This window comes from Scylla paramamosain, unplaced genomic scaffold, assembly GCF_035594125.1.
Source record: "Scylla paramamosain isolate STU-SP2022 unplaced genomic scaffold, ASM3559412v1 Contig16, whole genome shotgun sequence".
NCBI lineage: Eukaryota > Metazoa > Arthropoda > Malacostraca > Decapoda > Portunidae > Scylla > Scylla paramamosain.
This window is the reverse complement of record NW_026973681.1, coordinates 90001-110453: the sequence shown is the minus strand read 5'-3', so window position 1 is coordinate 110453 and position 20453 is coordinate 90001. Positions and strand designations below refer to the sequence as shown.

Below are 20453 nucleotides of genomic sequence, written 5' to 3'. Positions count from 1 at the left end.
ATAAGTTTTCAAATATAGTGGCTGATGAATAGAATAGACTCAGTAATCTGGTTGTTAGTGCTGAGTCATTAGGAAGCTTTAAAAGAAAACTAAATAAACTTGTGGATGGGGGTGATGGGTGGAAATAGGCAGGCATGTTTCATACAGGGATTGTCATGTTAAGGACTGATGGCTGCCTGCAGCTTCCCCTATTTTCTTATGGCTGTTAATGTCCTGTCAATATGGAGCTTTTAAAAGAAGACCAAATAAATTTAGGTATGAGGATGATAGATAGAAATCTGAAGGCATTTCTAACAGGAAATGCCAATTGTGGGTTGATAGATTCTTGCAGCTTCCCTTGTATTCTTATGTTCCCATATACTCATCCTCCATCCTCTTAAGGTTGTGAAGGAGTTCCTGCAGCAAGACTCAGCATTGGGGGAGTCCATCTTATTCACCATAAGGAGTGCTGGCTTACTCAGCAGGTCAGGTGAATACAGCTCCAACTCCTGTGTGTACAGGTGTGGAGGAGTAACTACAAAGGAATATAAATGAAGGTAAAAGAGCAGCAGATTTCTTGACCCTTATGAGACTTTGTGGTAAGATGCAAAGGAACAGGAAAAAAAGAGCAGTGGATTTCATGGGCCTCATGACAATGCTTGTGATAAGGTACAAATTAACTCAAAAGAGGATAAAGAGTAGCAGATCTGTTGGCCTTTTTTTTTTTTTGTGGGGGGGGGTTTGTCATAAACTACACTAATTAAAGTAAAGATGAAGACTGTGTGTGTGTGTGTGTGTGTGTGTGTGTGTGTGTGTGTGTTAGAGTGAAGGGTAAGTGCATGACAGGCTGTCCCTGTGATGTCATGCCTTGGGGCATCATGCAAACTCTGAGACACTGGTCTGGAGACAGGATGAGGCAGGATGAATCAACCAGGAGAAGGTTTACAGGAGATCACGCCTTTGTCAGGACTCACAGAAACATGAGTCTGACATGTTACCACTCAGGTCGAGGTGGTCATCACGACCTGAGTGGATTTTGGTCGACCGACTGCCCTGTCACTGCCACAAAGACTCAGCTTCCAACATGACTCAAACTTGGAATCACAAATTCATGTCCATGTGTTTACCAGCAGGGTGTGTCTGACATCCCCAAGGAAGCCACAAGCCAGACACTCATTGTAGGCTAGATGTCAACACTGTACAGAGTTTCCCCAAGTCATGATAGAGTTCTGTTCCAACACCATGTCATAAATTGACAAAAACAGAATCAAAACTAAAACATTTTGTCCACATACAACCATAAATGCACAGAATCAGTATTAAGAGCACTAGCAAATAACTCTCCTATTAGTTAGAATGAGAGTAAAGCTGCCAATCAACACAACACAGCAGCAAGTCAAAACTGTAAACACACAGACATCACATTCACCCAAAGTTCCTCAGCCCCACACACCCCTGCAGGGCACTGGGCACCCACACACTCACCTTGTTGACCAGCATGACATTCTCGGTGGGTGAACGGTATGGCTGTTTGGGTGACAGCCGGAAGCCGTTGACGTCCACCACAAAGAGGAGGAAGTGTGTCTACTCCACGTGGCGCAGGAAGCGGTGCCCCATCCCCACATTGGCCCAGGCGCCCTCGATGAGTCTTGGCAGGTCAGCAATGGTCAGCCGCCACATGCCACTGTACTCCACCACACCCAGGGTCGGCTGCAGTGTCGTGACTGGTGGAGGGAACAAAGTAGTTAGAAATTTAAATGATGAGTTATTTCAAGAAAGCAGCATAAATATGTACTACTACTACTACTACTAATAATAATAATAAAAATAATAATACAGATTTCATTGAATTATTTTTTTAAATGCTTCTCCTCTAATTAATTCCTGTATTCAGTTTTATTACATGCCACTAGTCATGTTTATGAAGCAATCACTTGTACCTAAAAGAGTACTTTCTACATAACTTTCATGAGCCCAAGACAGATTAGCAAAGTAGAGGCATGAAAAATATTCATAGTTGTTGGGAATGGTTCTATGTTTCCTTGAGCAGGCTGTGACTCACAGGCAGGAGATGAAAATGATGAATTGTGTGCACTATGGCAATACTTCTAGCCTGAAGTGTGGTGACAGACAGACAAACATATTCATGGACAAAGAGAGGTGGAGAGAGAGAGAGAGAGAGAGAGAGAGAGAGAGAGAGAGAGAGAGAGAGAGAGAGAGAGAGAGAGAGAGAGAGAGAGAGAGAGAGAGAGAGAGAGAGAGAGAGAGAGAGACAGAGAGAGTACATATAGTGATAAGACATGAAACAGTATAAACTAAAGGCAATGAGCAGTGCAGTCAATAAATCAAGCAGACATGAGACAGAGCAAAGTGGAGATGATGTGAACAAGGAGAGGTGCAGAACACTCACAGGGGTAGCTGGCCACCCTGGGTCTGGCCCTGGAGATGGCCCACAGCAGTGTGGACTTGCCAGCGTTAGGGAAGCCCACCAGACCCACATCGGCCAACAGCTTCAGTTCCAGCTTCACAATGTGTCCCTGTGGATGCGGGAACATAGGAACATGAGAACACATCATCAAAAGGGGTAGTGCAAGAAGCCAGCAGGTTTGTACATAGTTTTTCTCACCTCCACAGCTGCTAACTTTGCACAGGTGCCTTATATGTCCATGCATATTGTACATTTCACAAGTATGAGAGGGGGTTTCCATTTCGAGACACTTGTCCTCCAATTATTGATGATCCTTTTTGACCTCTCTTTAGGGACTGGCATTCTAGTGAGCCTTTTTTTCTTTTTTAACCTTTTCTTGCTGTTGGCCAGTGACCCACTTACATAAAAACAAATCAATCAATAAATAAATAAGCCAAGGAAGTGCCAGTGTTCCTGATGCCCCACCAGTACCCACCTGTCCCTTCTGCCCATTGTACTGGTTGCTGGGGTTGCCGCCCTGCCCACCTCAAGCCACCAATACCCTGTCACCTGCACAGTTTATCTCACTTGAAAAAAAATAAAAATAAATAAATAAATAAATAAAGGAAGAAAAGATAAAAATCACATCTTAACTTAGGGAAATATTTCTACTGATTACAGCTTAACCATCCTACACACACACACACATATATACACTAACAACTGATTACTGAGTCCATTCCATTCATCCACCAGTCTATTTCAGAACCAATTCTTTCCTGTCAATAAAAAAAATTCTCCTAACAAGAGATCAAAGAGAAAATAAAGACAGGGTGAGAAAGGAAAAGGGTGAGAGTGCCATCAAGAAAAAGGTGAGAGTGGCATCCTCACCCAGCAATTTCTGGTGCTGCTCGAGCCAGACGGTGGTGCCTGTAGGGACAGGAATGGTCAGCTCAGCGCCAGCCTCCCCACAGATGCGATACTTGCGACTGTCCATGCCAGCTGCCCCAACCCACCGCTGGTCTGGCCGAGCCTTGCGCAGCTTCAGCAGACTGTGGCCTGTGAGGGAGAGACAGACAGAGAGAGCAGGGTAAGAGGGATATGGTCTGTGAGAAGGAGAGCAGGGTGAGAAGTGGTCTGTGAGAGGGAGAGCAGGGTGAGAAGTGGTCTGTGAGAGGGAGAGCAGGGTGAGAAGTGGTCTGTGAGAGGGAGAGCAGGGTGAGAAGTGGTCTATGAGAGGGTGAGTAGAATGAGAAGTGGTCTATGAGAGGGAGAGCAGGGTGAGAAGTGGTCTGTGAGAGGGAGAGCAGGATGAGAAGTGGTCTGTGTGAGGGAGAGCAGGGTGAGAAGTGATCTGTGAGAGAGAGAGCAGGGTGAGAAGGAAGTTTCCAAGCCTCATTCCCTGTCATAACAAACAGTGTTTAAATGTCATGCCTCACTTCCTGTCATAACAAACGTAGTCTCTCTATGTCACTTCCCATCACAACACACACAGTGTCTCCATGCCTCACCTTCCTTCCCCTCCACATACACGTCACCCCCTGCGCCACCCACTTCCCTGAGAAGACCTAATACAGTGGGACATGAGAGATACAAGAGGACATGGAAGGAAGATAAAAAAAAAGATAGTTATACAAGGAATATGAAAATGAACAGCTTTCCCATCCAGTCCATAGAATGGGATGGGAAAGTACAGAGAATACATCAATCTTTTTAAGTGTTAAACACCATGAGATGCAAAGACAGGACACCACAAGTATAGGTCCCCTCCCATACATTACAACTAGATAAATACAACTACATAAAAACACACACACACACACACACACACACACACACACACAAGGTTTCAAGACACTTGTCCTTCAATTTTTGACTACCGCTTTGGACCTTTTTATGGGACTGGCATTTCAGTGGCCATTTTTTTTTTATTGGATTTTTGTTGCCCTTGGCCAGTGTCCCTCCTACATAAAACACACACACACACACACACACACACACACACACACACACACACACACACACACAAAAGGGGATCTATTCATGGCATACACTGGAACTCCCTGTCTATTTCTGTATTTCCTCCTTCCTATGAATTGAACTCTTTCAAGACAAAAGTTTTAAAACATTTATCCCCTCATTCTGACCTTTCTTTTGAGACTGGCACCTTAGTAGTCTTTTTTTCACTATTTATTCCCCTTGGCCAGTGTCTCTCTTACATAAAATAAATAAATAAATAAAATAAAATACATTAATGCAAGGAATGGAAATACTGGACTGGGCAGATACTATGCACTGTGATAGTGTACACTGTGACTGGCTCATGACAGCTGCTGGCCTGCCTGTTTCACATGGCCAGGGGAGTGAAGCAAGGCAGCTGGTGAGACTGTTCAGGGGTGCAGGGAGACAAAACTTCATGGTTAGGTTTGGAAGTTGAAATATACGGTCAGACTTCATTTAAAATTAAAATTTACTCATGAAAATGGCATCAAACTATCATACTGTGTTCTGCAACTGGCCAGGCTCAGTTTTACAAGAGCAAGGGTTGATGCCACATACCTTGCTGTCACCAGTCAATAACACTTCATACACAGTCATGCTGTTCCGAGGGGAATGATAGAGGGGAGTAGAAGAAAAAGACCAGGGGAGATATACATGGAAAGTTTGGTGAAGCTGACAAGTGCAAGGATGACAGCAGTGCAGATGATACAAGCTACACAATGCAGACAAGAGTAGAGGTCCATAGTTGCTAATGTACTGGAGGATAAGACACTGCAGTAAGGTAAGGTAAGGTAAGGCAGGCCATTGATGCATGGCAGTTAGAGTGACTTGTTATGGAGCGTCCACATGGGTGAACCTTCCAAGTTAACCCAAGTGGTTATAGTGTGGTGTTCAACTGTACTACTTTTGTGTCATGAGACAGGCATCATTTGTGGCTGTGATATTTAAGGAGTCAGACACCTACCATTGACTGACAAGGTAAAAGAATGGTGACAGCAGCCATTCCAGTTTATCAGAACCTTTTTCTCCATTGAAATTCATCCCAATAGCTTTCAAAGAAAATATTACTAATTCCTTGGATCCCACACATTACTTTTAACTTATGTTTAGCCTTTCTCCAGTAAAATACAGATAAACTGATTTTTTAAAGAATCCAGCATTTATTTTTCCTGTGCACATACATTAGCTGCCCATCATAACATTCCACTGTGCTGCCAGGCTGCCTCACTCACCTGGCATGGCAGCACTGTAGCAGAGACACATCACTGGCAACTCATACCACCATGATGCAGGACCCAGCCAGGAGGGACACACATTCTCCATGACTGCCAAAAATTTCTTCTTCCCCTTCCCAGCAACACAAAATTTCATCTTCCCCTTCCCAGCAACACAAGATCTCTTCTTCCCCTTCCAAGCAACACAAAATCTCTTCCTCTTGCCAGCAACACAAAATCTCTTCCTCCTCCTGTACAGCAATACAAAACCTCCTCCTCCTCCTCCTGTAATACCACCTTAGTTAATAAGTTCCTAATTTTAAGCTTATATTTATTACATATTATTTTTTGTATCCAGTACAATATAAATTTTGTCCTTACTGGATTATTAATAAACCATTTATGATTATTATTTGCTAATGCATCAGTGTAGCATCAAAACATTACTACACCCTGCCTGCTCATGTTTGTTTGTTATCAACAAGGAACACAAGTCAGTCCTTTGCTCTGCCAAACATTACTTCCATGGACTGCCATACCTGCACATTTGACAGAGAGAGAGAGAGAGAGAGAGAGAGAGAGAGAGAGAGAGAGAGAGAGAGAGAGAGAGAGAGAGAGAGAGAGAGAGAGAGAGAGAGAGAGAGAGAGAGAGAGAGAGAGAGAGAATTAGGTTAGTTTAGAAAGCCAAATTCCAGTGATTTTTGCTTCTCCATACGAAAATTTACATTTCTTTTTCGTGGCTGTTAGACGGTTCATGTTTCTAATAATACTGTTGTGCCTACCTCTCACTCCGGGCGGGCGTGTTATCCACACGGGCACGGATCAAGAAACTTGAGCAGCGGGGCCTCAAATAAGTAGCACTCTGAACGCCGGGACAAAACACACACACACACACACACACACACACACGAGGCCGGGGCACAAAGGAAAACACGGGCACTATTTCCTAGGTTTATCGACAAATCCTCCGCAAGTACACTGCTTTACAAGTTTACAGGGGCACCACAAGTCTCCCAGGGCACGACAGGCACTCAACAGGCAGGGAAACACTTACAAAGCAGGCAGGCACACGCTGGCCTCTCTGGCCACGCGTCTCCCCTCTCTGCCTGTTCCCGCTTCTCCCAGTGTTGCCAACTCCACAGTGCTGCCACCCGCACCCATACCCCTGGTGTAACAATACCGAAAAAAGAGATTGAGACATGCGTCTCAATTCTGTTTTCATCTGACAGATACACTGGGTTCAGTTAAGTTGGGCTAGGCTAGATTAGGCTAGATTAGGCTTACAAAAAATTTCGTTCTTTAATTTAATTGGTCATTCATTTTATATATATCATTATTTTATTTATTTATTTTATGTAAGAGAGTCATTGATCAATGGCAACGAGAGGCAGAGAGTTAACTCTTGCAATTGAGAGGAGGACAGAATAGTGGTGATTGATTGAGAATACTGGTTAACTCTTGCATTAGAAAGGTGGACAGAATAGGGGTGAGAGAAAGAAGAAAGTCTTGTGCATGTGCTTGTGATAGCGAGAGAGAGAGACTGAAGACAGTCAGAGAGAGAGAGAGAGAGAGAGAGAGAGAGAGAGAGAGAGAGAGAGAGAGAGAGAGAGAGAGAGAGAGAGAGAGAGAGAGAGAAAGGGGGAGGGTAGGAAGAGGAGGAGGAGGAGGAAAATAAGAAGAAAACATGCCCCGGGTCTACCATTTTTGTGAGTGACCTTTACCAGACAATGGTATGAAAAATTAGTTATCAATTTTTCCAACTAGTAGTACATTATTGATTCACCTCTCACCTACCTAATAATAATAGTAATAACAATAGTAACAATAATGATAATAATAATAATAATAATAATAATAATAATAATAATAATAATGACAATAATAATAATGATAATAATGATAATAATAATGATAATAATAATAATAATAATATAATGATAATAATAACAATAATAATAATAATAATAATAATAATAATAATAATAATAATAATAATAATAATAATAATAATAATAATAGTAATATTTTTTTGTATTTTCACTATAAAAATATTAATGTATTATGGTATGTATACAATGGAAACACACACACACACACACACACACACACACACACATAACAACAACAACAACAACAACAACAAAATGCAATGAAAATATGCTACTACTACTACTACTATTACTACAAAATAATGAAATAATATATATATATATATATATATATATATATATATATATATATATATATATATATATATATATATATATATATATATATATATATATATATATATATATATATATATAATATTTTTTTCTCTCAAACAAAATAAATAAAAAAACAAATAAGTAAATAAAAAGAATAATAATAAATTTTCTTTGTTTGTTTGTTTACTGTGGTTGAAGTGACGTGGGATTTCAAGGGTGTTTTTAAGGTTCTAGTGTTAGATTAACAACATTTCTACTTTCCAAAGTCCCTAGTTGAAGTTACGAGGGCTTTTTATGGGTGTTTTTAAGACTCTAGAGACAGATTAACAATATTTCTGCATTACTAACAGGAGAAACACTCTTGAGAACCCTGCTAACTGTATTTAAAAGGCTGTATTTCTGTGGTTTTCAAGGGTGTTTTTAAGGTTCTAGTGACAGATTAACAACATTTCTGCATTACTGACATGAGGAACATCCTTGAGAACCCTGCTACCTGTATTTAAAAGGTTGTAGTTGAAGTTACTGTGGTTTTCAAGGGTGTTTTTAAGGTTGTAGTGACAGATTAACAACATTTCAACATTCCTAAAGGGAGAAGCACTCTTTAAAAGGCTCTATTTGAAGTTATTGAAATTTAAAGCACAAAAAAATAAATATATAATAAAAATAATCATAAAAACACTCCCAAACACACCCAAACAACATTTCTACATTCCAAACACCCTAGATGAGGTTACAAAGGTTTTTTTAAGGGTGTTTTTAAGATTGTTGTGACAGATTAACAATATTTCAGCATTGGAGACTTCAATGTTTTTCAGTATGGCGTCGCAACTGCTCGTGATCGGTCTTGTCTCTTTCGTTTGGAGTTATTTCTGATTTTTGGTATGCGCGTTTTTTAGCGGAGAGACAATTCTTCATTTCTGAGTTTTGGTTTAATTGTTTTGCCCTAAAAACACGAAAAAATTATATTGAAAATGTACGAAAATCACTTTTTTTCTCTTCCATTTTCTCTTCTTTTTCCGCTCAAGCGACACGTTCCAGAGGCAGCTCAACACAAAGTGACAGGGAGAGAGAGAGAGGGAGAGAGAGAGAGAGAGGGAGAGAGGGAGTGGGCGAGGCGGTGTATTGCATGTCTTAATAAAAGAGAAAGTTTTGTGTGTGTGTGTGTGTGTGTGTGTGTGTGTGTGTGTGTGTGTGTGTGTGACCATGCTCGTGCTACACAAGGGAGAGTGAAGGAGTCGGGGGGTGAGGCAGTGTGGTGGGGGGCGTGGTGGGGGGCTGGGTGAAGAGAGTGGTTAGGGTAACACAATAATGCGTGCTGCACTGTACAGAGGGGTCGCCGCCCCCGGCCAGTCCCCCTCCTCCACACACACACACACACACATACACACACAGCCCCCCCCCCGCTACCTGGGAGAAGCGGGCCTAGGTCTCCATGATGTCAAAGAGCTGCATCTTGTGGTGGAAGGCCTGGGCGCCCTGTGCAGGCGACGGAGGGCTCAGCGCTACACCCGCGCTGGGGAACCCGTGCGCTGTGTGCCGCAGCTCCAGGCTGGAGAAGCGGCGCTGGGCGGTGCCCGAGGGCGAGGTGAGGGAGCCGCCGGGGTCTGGGCCTCCTTGCGGGAGGGCGACAGGAATCTACAGGTCGTGGAGGCGCCGTTGGTGGCGGGGCTGCCGCCTCCCGCCAGGTGGGTGAGGCTGCCGGCGCTGCTGCTGCTGTTACATTGGTACAGCTTGCCCCGCTCCGCCCCGCCGCCCTCGCGGGGCCGCGCCACCTGCAGGCGCGTCTCGATGGTGCGCAGCATCTGTGGCCGTGCGGGTGTGCTGAGGCCGCCCGCCAGGCCGCGCAGGGCGTGCTCTGAGCAAGATGCGGGCAGGGTCTTGTCTCCTGTCTCGGGGCTGTGCAGGCTGCGGGGCGCCGGGGAGCGGGACTGACGGCTCCGCGGCTCCTCCCTGCTGCCCTCCAGGCGCGCCTCCTCCAGCTTGGCGCCCGTGAACAGCGCCTCCAGGTACGCCAGCATGCTCATGTTGGCCTCGTGTGCCGCCCGCACCCTGCCCAGGTCGCCGCCGCCCGTCTCCTGCCCGTAGAGAGTGAGGGGGCGCAGCGCGTCGTCCAGCTCAGTATGGCGCTCCCCCTTGAGCAGGGCGTGGTGCGGGAGTGGGGCAGGGCCGCGCAGGAGCGGGCTGGGGCGGGGCTGGACTGGTCCTCCTCGTGGGGCGGCGCGCTGCTCTGCTCGGAGCCCGAGCTCTCCTCGCAGCCCGGGCTGGCCTCCTTGCCTGACGTGGTGCCCGAAATGGCCCCGGAGTCCTGGGAGTCTGAGGAGCGCTCCCCATTGGCCAGGATGGTCCTAGCAGCCGCCCCACCGCCGCGTCCCCCTGCCGCCGCCTCCGTCGTAGCCATCCAGCAGCACGTTGGCGCCGCCGTTGTGCAGCAGCGTCAGGAAGGAGGCCTGCGGCGCGTCACTGCCCCACACCACGGGGCTGGACAGCAGGACGCTCCTGGTGCGGGACGGCCCCCCGCCATTCTTCTTGCCGCCCTGGAGCTCCTAGGGGGCCGCCGCTGCCCCTCGAACATGCCGTGCACCGTCACTGTGTCCGCCGCCCGCGAGACTCACGGTGCGCGGGACGTCACCATTCCAGGAAGGGCGCCGCGCTCCACGCCAACCCCGCACCCTCACTCTGCCTGCACCACACTCATAACACAACACCGCCACCACGGTGCCTGCCGTCACACCACCACACCACAACACAACTATATGGCCCCCCATCATCCCCCTAGCACACCACGAGACCCGCCCCTTCACCAGTCCCAGCCCGCACCCTCAACCGAGGCAGCCACACAAAGGGCGCCTCGGTACAACTCATGTCCTCTTCTTCCTTCCTTCCTTCCCTTCTCTTCCTCTTGTTAGACCTCCTCCTCTTTCTTCCCTTCCTTCTTCCTATTGATTATTCTTTCCTCTTCCTTTTTCACATGTGTGCGTGTGTGTGTGTGTGTGTGTTTCTATGTACGAGAGAGAGAGAGAGAGAGAGAGAGAGAGAGAATGGTACATATTGTTCTCTCCTCTCTCCTCCTCCTCCTTCCAACACTTGAATACCGCATTGCTAATTTACATAAATTTCCTGCTAATTAGGCCAGGTGTGATAATAGTAGCAGTAAAAGTAGGAGTAGTAGTAGTAGTAGTAGTAGTAGTAGTAGTAGTAGTAGTAGTAGTAGTAGTAGTAGCAGCAGTAGTAGTAGTAGTAGTAGTAGTAGTAGTAGTAGTAGTAGTAGTAGTAGTAGTGAAAAAAATTTTTGATATAAAAAAGTACCGTTTTCTTTTTCTTCCATATCATGTAATCACACACACACACGTATCGTACGTTAATGGGCAGCCTCTCTCTCTCTCTCTCTCTCTCTCTCTCTCTTTGTGTGTGTGTGTGTGTGTACGGATTCAACTTGTCCAGTCAAAAATACGAGAGAGAGAGAGAGAGAGAGAGAGAGAGAGAGAGAGAGAGAGAGAGAGAGAGAGAGAGAGAGAGAGAGAGAGAGAGAGAGAGAGAGAGAGAGAGAGAGAGAGAGAGAGTTAAACTGACGAAATTCAATACAGATTTATCTCCTCTTCCTCCTCCTCCTCCTCCCTTTATAACAAGAAGTATACGTATCTCGGCTCATTACCCTCCTCCTTCTCCTTTTCTTCCTCCTCCTCCTCCTCGCCAGGTAATAAGAGGTGATTACTCTCTAATTAGACAGGTAAGTGTGTGTTCGTTACCTGGGGATCTCATTTGCTGGTGGTGGTGAAATTAACTGCAAAATTACTATTACTACTACTACTACTACTACTACTACTACTACGAATAATAATAATAATAATAATAATAATAATAATAATGATATGAAGAAAAATAAAAGACAAAATATTTCATTTATTATTTTCTCCTCTTCTTCTTCCTCCTCCTCCTCCTCCTCATCTTCCTTAGCAAACTTTAAGTAACCTCCAAATAAGGAGTACAGGGTTTACAATATCACCACCTCCTCCTCCTCCTCCTCCTCCTCCTCCTCTTTTCTTCTTATTTATCACACTTCCTCCTTATCAATCTTCCTCTTCCCCTCCTTCTCACTTTATTTCCTCCTTCCTCTCTTCCTCCTCATTCGTCTCCAAGAGGAGGAGGAGGAAACAGGAAGGAAAAAGATGCCAGAGAGAGAGAGAGAGAGAGAGAGAGAGAGAGAGAGAGAGAGAGAGAGAGAGAGAGAGAGAGAGAGCGCTCAATAATTTTATCATATTACGAGGAGGAAAAAAATAATAAACACACACTGGCGTATTTTCCATAATTTCTCTCTCTCTCTCTCTCTCTCTCTCTCTCTCTCTCTCTCTCTCTCTCTCTCTCTCCCCTAGGACATGACGCCAGGTGGCCGCCTTGTTGCCACGAGGGGTGAGGTCAAACCCTCCACACCCTTTGTCTCCTCCAGACGCCACCCCTGGCCGTGACCTGACCCGCCCACTAACCACACACACACACACACACACACACACACACCAGTCACACATCATGTTTATGTCTGTCTGTCTGTCTGTCACCCTGTCTGTCTATCTATTTGCCTGTCTGTCTGTCTGTCTGTGTGTGTGGGTATGTATGTATGTATGTATGTATGTATGTGTATATTCTCATTTACAAACCTAAAACATTATTATTATTATTGTTATTATTATCATTACTATTTAATAATATTTATTACTATTTATTATCTATACTATTTAATAATAGTAATAATAATAATAACAATAATAATAATAATGTTTTAGGTTTGTAAATGAGAATATACACATACATACGTACATACAGTTAGAGAGAGAGAGAGAGAGAGAGAGAGAGAGAGAGAGAGAGAGAGAGAGAGAGAGAGAGAGAGAGAGAGAGAGAGAGAGAGAGAGAGAGAGAGAGAGAGAGCTGTGTCTAGGTGTGTTTGGGTGTCTTTGGCTGTGTTTGGGGCACTCTTTCTTCTTCCTTCACTTCCCCCTTCCCCTCAAAACACAGTATTTCCCCTTCCTTCACCCCACACAGTCTCCCTCCTTTTCCGTCTGTTTTCCCATACAAAAGACAGGATTTTCCCTGCATGACCCCCAAAACTGCCCTCTTTTTTTCCCCCTAACTCAAAACAGACAATTTTTCCTCAGTTATCACAAAAAAAAAATACTCCTCTTTTCTTTCCCCTAAAACACAGAATTTCACTTCCCTACCCACAAATTTCCTTTTTCCCTTAGCTTCAAAACACAGCGTCTCCCCTGACCCCCCTCCCCCCGCGCTCCTACCTTGCCGCTGGGTGTGTTGCGGGCGGCGTGGGAGGAAGTAGTGTGGGATGTGGGCGTGGTGGGCGGGTGGGCGTGGGAGTGGCGGGCCGTCCTGTTTAGTGATGGTGTTCCAAGGACGCCCACGAATTGGTCTGAGTCACTGGTGCTTTTGTTCTGTGTGTGTGTGTGTGTGTGTGTGTGTGTGTGTGTGTGTGTGTGTGTGTGTGTGTGTGTGTAGGCGCGGGTGAGCCATGGCCACAAGTATATGATAGCAAGGGAAGGCTTAAGGGGGAGGTGGGGGGAGAGAGGGAGAGGGAGGGGGAGAGAAGAGCATATTGTTATTGCTGGAGAGAATAAGTAGGATGGATAACTGTGCGAGAGAGAGAGAGAGAGAGAGAGAGAGAGAGAGAGAGAGAGAGAGAGAGAGAGAGAGAGAGAGAGAGAGAGAGAGAGAGAATGTCTATCCATTTAATATTATACAAGTTATAGTTGAGTCTCTTAATAATAGTAGCAGTTATAATAATAATAATAATCATATCAATAATTAATAGGAATATTTCTAATAACAACAATAACAATAACAACACACACATCATTAACTTTCACCAAACAAACAAACAAACAAACCTTTCCCAGTCAATATCATTATTATTATAGACGAAAAATAAAATAAATGCCAAATATTCCTTAACATTTTCCTCTGTGTGTGTGTGTGTGTGTGTGTGTGTGTGTGTGTGTGTGTGTGAGTGTGTGTGGTGCTCGCTGGGGCTCCGCGGGTAGGGGCGCCTCACAGAGTGGTAGTTCCTGACGACGCGTCCCCGCACGTGGCGCGCTGCTCCGCCCCCCTCCCGCCCCATTTTCTCTTTTCTCTTATTGTACTATCTCTCTCTCTCTCTCTCTCTCTCTCTCTCTGGAATGCTTATAGAAAATTCCAAAGAAAAATTCCAACCTCTCTCTCTCTCTCTCTCTCTCTCTCTCTCTGTAATGGAGTGAGAGAGAGAGAGAGAGAGAGAGAGAGAGAGAGAGAGAGAGAGAGAGAGAGAGAGAGAGAGAGAGAGAGAGAGAGAGAGTACAATAAGAGAAAAGATTTAGAAAAAAACAAAGAAAGAAAGGAAGGAACAACAACAACAACAACAACAACAACAACAACAACAACAACAACAACAACAACAACAACAACAACAACAATGATAACAATGATAATATCAAGAACAATAATAATAAGAGGAAGACGAAAAATGAGGAGGAAGAAGAAGAAGAAGAAGAAGAAGAAGAAGAAGAAGAAGAAGAAGAAGAAGAAGAAGGAGGAGGAGGAGGAGGAGGAGGAGGAGGAGGAGGAGGAGAAGATGAAGGTGAAGGAAAACACACACAAACACACACACACATTCTCTCTCTCTCTCTCTCTCTCTCTCTCTCTCTCTCTCTCTCTCTCTCTCTCTCTCTCTCTCTCTCTCTCTCTCTCTCTCTCTCTCTCTCTCTCAAATAAATAAATAAATAAATAAATAAAATCTCATCTATTTGCACAATTATTCTCATTCTTTCGTTATTCCTTTTCATCTCCCTTATTCTGTTCCTCTCATTTATCAAGCATTCCAATTATTCTCAAGAGGAACGTGACCAAAAAGGAGTAGGCTTGAAGAGGCTTATAGGCCTACAAGTCTGAAGAAAACCTGCCTACTTAAAATATATCTCTGTTAGGCATTGAATTTTCTCGTAACCTCAAAATACACAGAGAATTTTACATTAATCTCTGTTCACTACGTCACTAAGTACAATAATAATAATAATAATAATAATAATAATAATAATAATAATAATAATAATAATAATAATAATAATAATAACAATAACAATGAATTAAATAAATATTGCAGCTTCTGATTAAAAACTAATTTCTGTGTCGCTGGTAGAATAAACTTCTTAATTAACTCCTAACTCCTTCCGGCCGTATTATTTTGCAAGTGATGGCCGGAGAAATAGCAGATATGGGCAAATTAGCTTCTTGTTTCATTACAGCATCAAGGAAAACACGTAGAAATTATGTTAGCAAAGAAAATTTGAAGGAAAAACTGCTGACTTGATAATAATAATGATAATGATAACAGTTTAACCCTTTCAGTCTTATGTACGTGTGTCTGTTTGTTTGTTGGTAAATATTCACGAAAATACAGCAAACTTAATTAAACAAAGCCACATTTTCATTACAAACCGTGCCTTGTGATGGAGAACAACAACAACTTCACAAAAAACAAGATTATTTTTGATACGGCCTCTCTCAGCCTACCCCATAAGAACATGAGGGGAGCTGCAACCAAACCTCTAGGCCTACACGTGGCAGCACCTATGTTAAATACACCTGCCTATAGCTATCTGTTATCATCACCCAAACACTCATCTAATCATCTCTTAAAGCTCTCTAATGCTTCACCCCTAACAACTTAATTAATGACTCCGTTTAATTTATCCCTAAACATTAATTTGTCAAGCTTCACCTGGTTAATTGTTGTACCCTGGCTGCTGGGGATGAGCATTTGCCGTCATTCCCCTTGTTGTAACTCCTATACCACTTAAAATCTTTTATAACGACCTATTTAAAGTTATTTCTGTAAAAGATGTCGATTTGAACAGCTTCAGTCTCAAGTAAGGAATGCTTCTCATCGTTTGTGTCCTTTTAGTAATTCATAAGAACATAAGAACATAAGAAATAAGGGAAGCTGCAAGAAGCGACCAGGCTTACACGTGGCAGTCCCTGTATGAAACACTCCTACCTATTTCCACCTATCATCCCCATCCATAAACTTGTCTAATCTTCTCTTAAAGCTCTCTAGTGTCCTAGCACTAACTACATGATTACTGAGTCCGTTCCACTCATCTACCACTCTATTCGAGAACCAATTTTTTCCTATCTCCTTCCTAAACCTAAATTTTTCAAGCTTGAACCCGTTATTTCTTGTTCTACCCTGGTTGCTGATCCTAAGAATTTTGCTTACATCTCCCTTGTTATAACCCTTATACCACTTAAAGACCTCTATCAGGTCCCCTCTTAACCTACGTCTCTCTAGAGAATGTAAATTTAACCGCTTCAACCTCGCTTCGTAAGGAATACTCCTCATCCCCTGTATCCTTTTAGTCATTCTCCTCTGTACTGATTCTAATAGACCTATATCTTTCCTGTAATGTGGGGACCAGAACTGCACAGCGTAGTCTAGATGAGGTCTGACCAGCGCCAAGTATAACTTTAATATTACCTCCGGCCTTCTACTTTTAACACTCCTAAAAATGAATCCTAGTACCCTATTTGCCTTGTTTCTGGCTTCTATGCATTGTTTCCCTAGACGGAGTTCAGAGCTAACTATAACTCCTAAATCTTTCTCGTACCCTGTACCTACCAGAGTTTGGGTGTTTAATGTGTACCTATTGTGTGGGTTTCCTCTACCTACGCTAAGCACTTTGCATTTATTGATATTAAATTGCATTTGCCATCTATCCGTCCATTCATTCATTCTATCTAAGTCTGTCTGCAAGGCGATGGCATCCGCTTCTGACCTAATTAATCTACCTATCTTTGTGTCATCCGCAAATTTACTAACATCGCTATTAATTCCGCTATCCAAGTCATTGATATATATTAGAAATAATAATGGCCCTAATACTGATCCCTGTGGCACCCCACTAATGACATGACCCCACTCGGATTTCGAGCCGTTTATTAGCACTCTCTGTCGGCTGTTACCAAGCCATGACCCTATCCAACCTAACACCTTCCCATCTATCCCGTGCGCCTGAACCTTTCTCAGGAGCCCTTTGATGGGGCACCTTGTCGAATGCTTTACTAAAGTCCAGATATAAGATATCATAACTATCTCCATTATCTACTGCCTCGTACACCTTACTGTAAAAACTTAACAAGTTTGTCAGGCAAGACTTCCCCTTCGTGAAGCCATGCTGTGACTGATTTATCAAGTTATGTTTGTCTAAATGTTCCCTAATGTTCCTGGCTATTATTGACTCTAACATTTTACCTACAACTGAAGTTAAGCTGACCGGTCTATAATTAGACGCTAAAGTTTTTATCCCCTTTCTTAAAGATGGGTACTACATTAAGCCTGCCTCCACATTTCTGGTACCTCACCTCGACTCCAGTGATTTCCTAAAGACAGAAACTAACGGCTCACTAATAATCTTTTTACATTCCTTCAGTACTCTGGGATATATTTCATCAGGTCCTGGTGACTTGAACTTTTTTAGCCTATCTATCTCCTGCTCCACTATCTCCCTAGTTATGGAAATATCCGTCAGCTTCTCATACTCATCTGCTCTAAACACCTGTTCACTATCTGGCAATATCCTGCATGTTTTCCTGAGTGAAGACAGTTAAAAAATAATCATTCAGAAGTTTACTAATCTCCTCCCCAGAACTAACCAGCTCCCCATCTGCTGCCTTTAATGGACCTACAGTATCCTTATTTTTCGTCCTGTATACCTGATAAAATCCCTTGGGGTCCGTCTTCGCCTGGCTGGCTACCTTTAATTCATAATTTTCCTTAGCTTTCCTCGTTAACTTCCTGACTGTTCTAACTAATTCATTATACTGTGTCCTTAAAACTTCTTCACCTGCCCTTAATCTCTTATATATACTTCTCTTACGCCCTATATAATGCTTTAACCTAGCAGTCATCCATTTAGGGTCATTTTTTTGTGATCTTATTGTTTTATACGGGATATTTGGCTAATTGACCTGTATGAACTTTATCTACGAAATTCATCTACATTTACTTCACCTAAACCCCTCATCTCGTTCCCTATTCGCGTCTATACTGATTCTAATAGACCTATATATTTTCTGTAATGGGGCCAGAAGTGCGGATGAGGTCTGACCACAGCCAACTTTAATATTGATTAGGCGTTCTGCTTTTCACACCACTAAAAATATCTCTTGTTTTCCTACGAGTTCACAGCTTATCATAAACTCGCAAATATTTCTCGTGGCATGAGTTTCGTTGCTTATTGCGAAGCTGCTGTTTGGCTTTCGTCTACCTACGCTCACTAATTTGCTGTTATTAAACTGCATTTGTCATCTGTCTGTCTGTCTATCTGTCTGTCTGTCTGTCTGTCTGTCTGTCTGTCTGTCTGTCTCCGTGTGGTTTAAAGGCATATGATTCTGTGCTAATTAATCTAGATGTCTTTGTTTCATGCACAGATTTATTAATATCACTGTTTTTTATATATATTTCAGACAGCCGTTGTTCCAGTGCTGGCCCCTGTGGTATCTCAATGATTACGTCACCTCAATCAGATTTTCCTGCTTTTTATTCTTTTATTTATTTATTCATGTTTATTATGAGTTTTCCTTCTTCCTTATGTGTGTGTGTGTGTGTGTGTGTGTGTGTGTGTGTGTGTTTCTCTCCTTAACCGTAAGTTCTGTTGCTGTTGTTGTTGTTGTTGTTGTTGTTGTTGTTGTTGTTGTTGTTCTTGCTACTACTACTACTACTACTACTACTGCTATTACACAAACCACAAATTTAAGGTTCCACTTCAAAGCTCTCATAAAAAATATGATAATTATCCTTGTGTGTGTGTGTGTGTGTGTGTGTGTGTGTGTGTGTGTGTGTGTGTGTGTGTGTGTGTGTGTGTGTGTGTGTGTGTGTGTGTGTGTCTGTATGTCTGTATAAATAAATCCCATTAATTTTAGAAGAAAAAAAAAAGGAAGAGAATAAAAAATAGAAAATTAAAAAGAAACTAGAACAACAACAACAACAACAACAACAACAACAACAACAACAACAACAACAACAATAACAACAACAACAAATGCAAGAGATCAATGCAGGTCAAATCAGGTCACTTCCTCCTCCTCCTCCTCCTCCTCCTCCTCCTCCTCCTCCTCCTCAGCAGCGTTCAGTTCCCGAATGATGATGGAGAGAAATGATGACCGATCAGTGTGTGTGTGTGTGTGTGTGTGTGTGTGTGTGTGTGTGTGTGTGTGTGTGTGTGTGTGTGTGTGTGTGTGTGTGTCAACTCTTGAAGTCTGCCCCTTGATTGATGATGATGATGCGCATAAAAATAAGGAGGAGGAGGAGGAGGAGGAGGAGGAGGAGGAGGAGGAGAGAAAATTAAAGCATTGAATAATAATGTGAAGGACAGAGAGAGAGAGAGAGAGAGAGAGAGAGAGAGAGAGAGAGAGAGAGAGAGAGAGAGAGAGAGAGAGAGAGAGAGAGAGAGAGAGAGAGAGAGAGAGAGAGAGAGAGAGAGAGAGAGAGAGAGAGACCCAAGACACTAATGAATACCGAGACAAGAAAAAATGAAATGAGAAAAAAATAACACACACCCACACACACACACACACACACACACACACACACACACACACACACACTTTCATGTCATAATTTATATATTTTTTCACAAAGCTTGGAGGAAAAAATCCAAAACAATATTGAAAAAGAAAGAAAAAAAAATCTGACATGTTTCCTACGTGTTTCATTCTCCTGTCATGTTTACTCTAAGTTGGCGTAGGAGGAGGAGGAGGAGGAGGAATACAAAGGAATACAAAGGAAAGCCAAACAGCAACAGACCTTTTGGTCCTTGCAAGGCTGTTTGGTAACTACTTCTAACTAGCTACAGTGAAGAGAGACAGGACAGCATAGCAGAAGGCTCCTCCCCACCCACCACTCCCTCCAGCTTGCGCTGGCATGGAAATAGTTGGGAAAAGTACCATGCAGTATGGAAAAACTGACATGGAAATTTTCATAGGAAAGGATGAAAGGAAGTTCTACTATTCACCCTACGGTGAACTCTATACGCCTATCTGAAAGTTAATACAAGTTATATTAAAACTGTTGAATAAGAGTTTAAATAGTGAATTTAGTAATTATTCGGACAAGAAGAGAGCTTGTTGGGGATTTGCTTTTAAATATTTGTCTATTTTATTTTTGAATGATTCAATAGTATTGCTGTTTACAATTTCGGCAGGAAGTTTATTCCATATATTTACTATACGATTAAAGAAGAAATGTTTGGCCTCGTGGGATTTAAAACGTTTGGGTATAATCTTGAATCCATTATTTCTTGTTAGGTTAGAATGATCAATGGTAAAATAATTATGTGCATCAATGTTACTGTATCCTTTGAAAATTTTGAACACTTCAATTAGGTCTCCTCTTATCCTGCGCTTTGTTAAACTAAATAGGTTTTGTTCTTCCAGTCGTTCCTCATACGGCTTATTGCGCAATCTTGGAATCATCTTTGTGACTCTGCGCTGTATCTTTTCTAGTTTTTCAATGTCTTTTTTGTAGTATGGTGACCAGAACTGTACACAGTATTCTAGATGAGGGCGCACCAGTGAGTTATATAAGGCAAGTATAACCTTTTCTGATTTAAATTC

The 20453-nt window shown here is 42.9% G+C and overlaps 1 protein-coding gene across 7 annotated transcripts in view; it reads right to left on the bottom strand.

Moving 5' to 3' along the window:
* The window catches only part of LOC135097259 (uncharacterized), a 93255-nt gene that overhangs the window by 13161 nt on the left and 59641 nt on the right, over positions 1-20453 (bottom strand). For 3 of the 7 annotated variants that reach the window (XR_010265530.1, XR_010265531.1, XM_063999066.1), the window contains exons 2-4: positions 3278-3445; positions 2390-2516; positions 1465-1703 (exon numbers count right to left, since the gene is read on the bottom strand). Coding sequence is in view for 5 of the 7 variants with exons in the window: in XM_063999066.1 (XP_063855136.1) it covers positions 1465-1604 (140 nt within the window). In the remaining 2 variants the exon portion in view is untranslated. Of the gene's footprint in view, positions 1-1464; positions 1704-2389; positions 2517-2882; positions 2945-3277; positions 3446-3897; positions 3942-6655; positions 6778-20453 lie in introns of those variants that run through there. The other 4 variants (XM_063999067.1, XM_063999068.1, XM_063999069.1 and 1 more) reach the window with 4 other exon arrangements.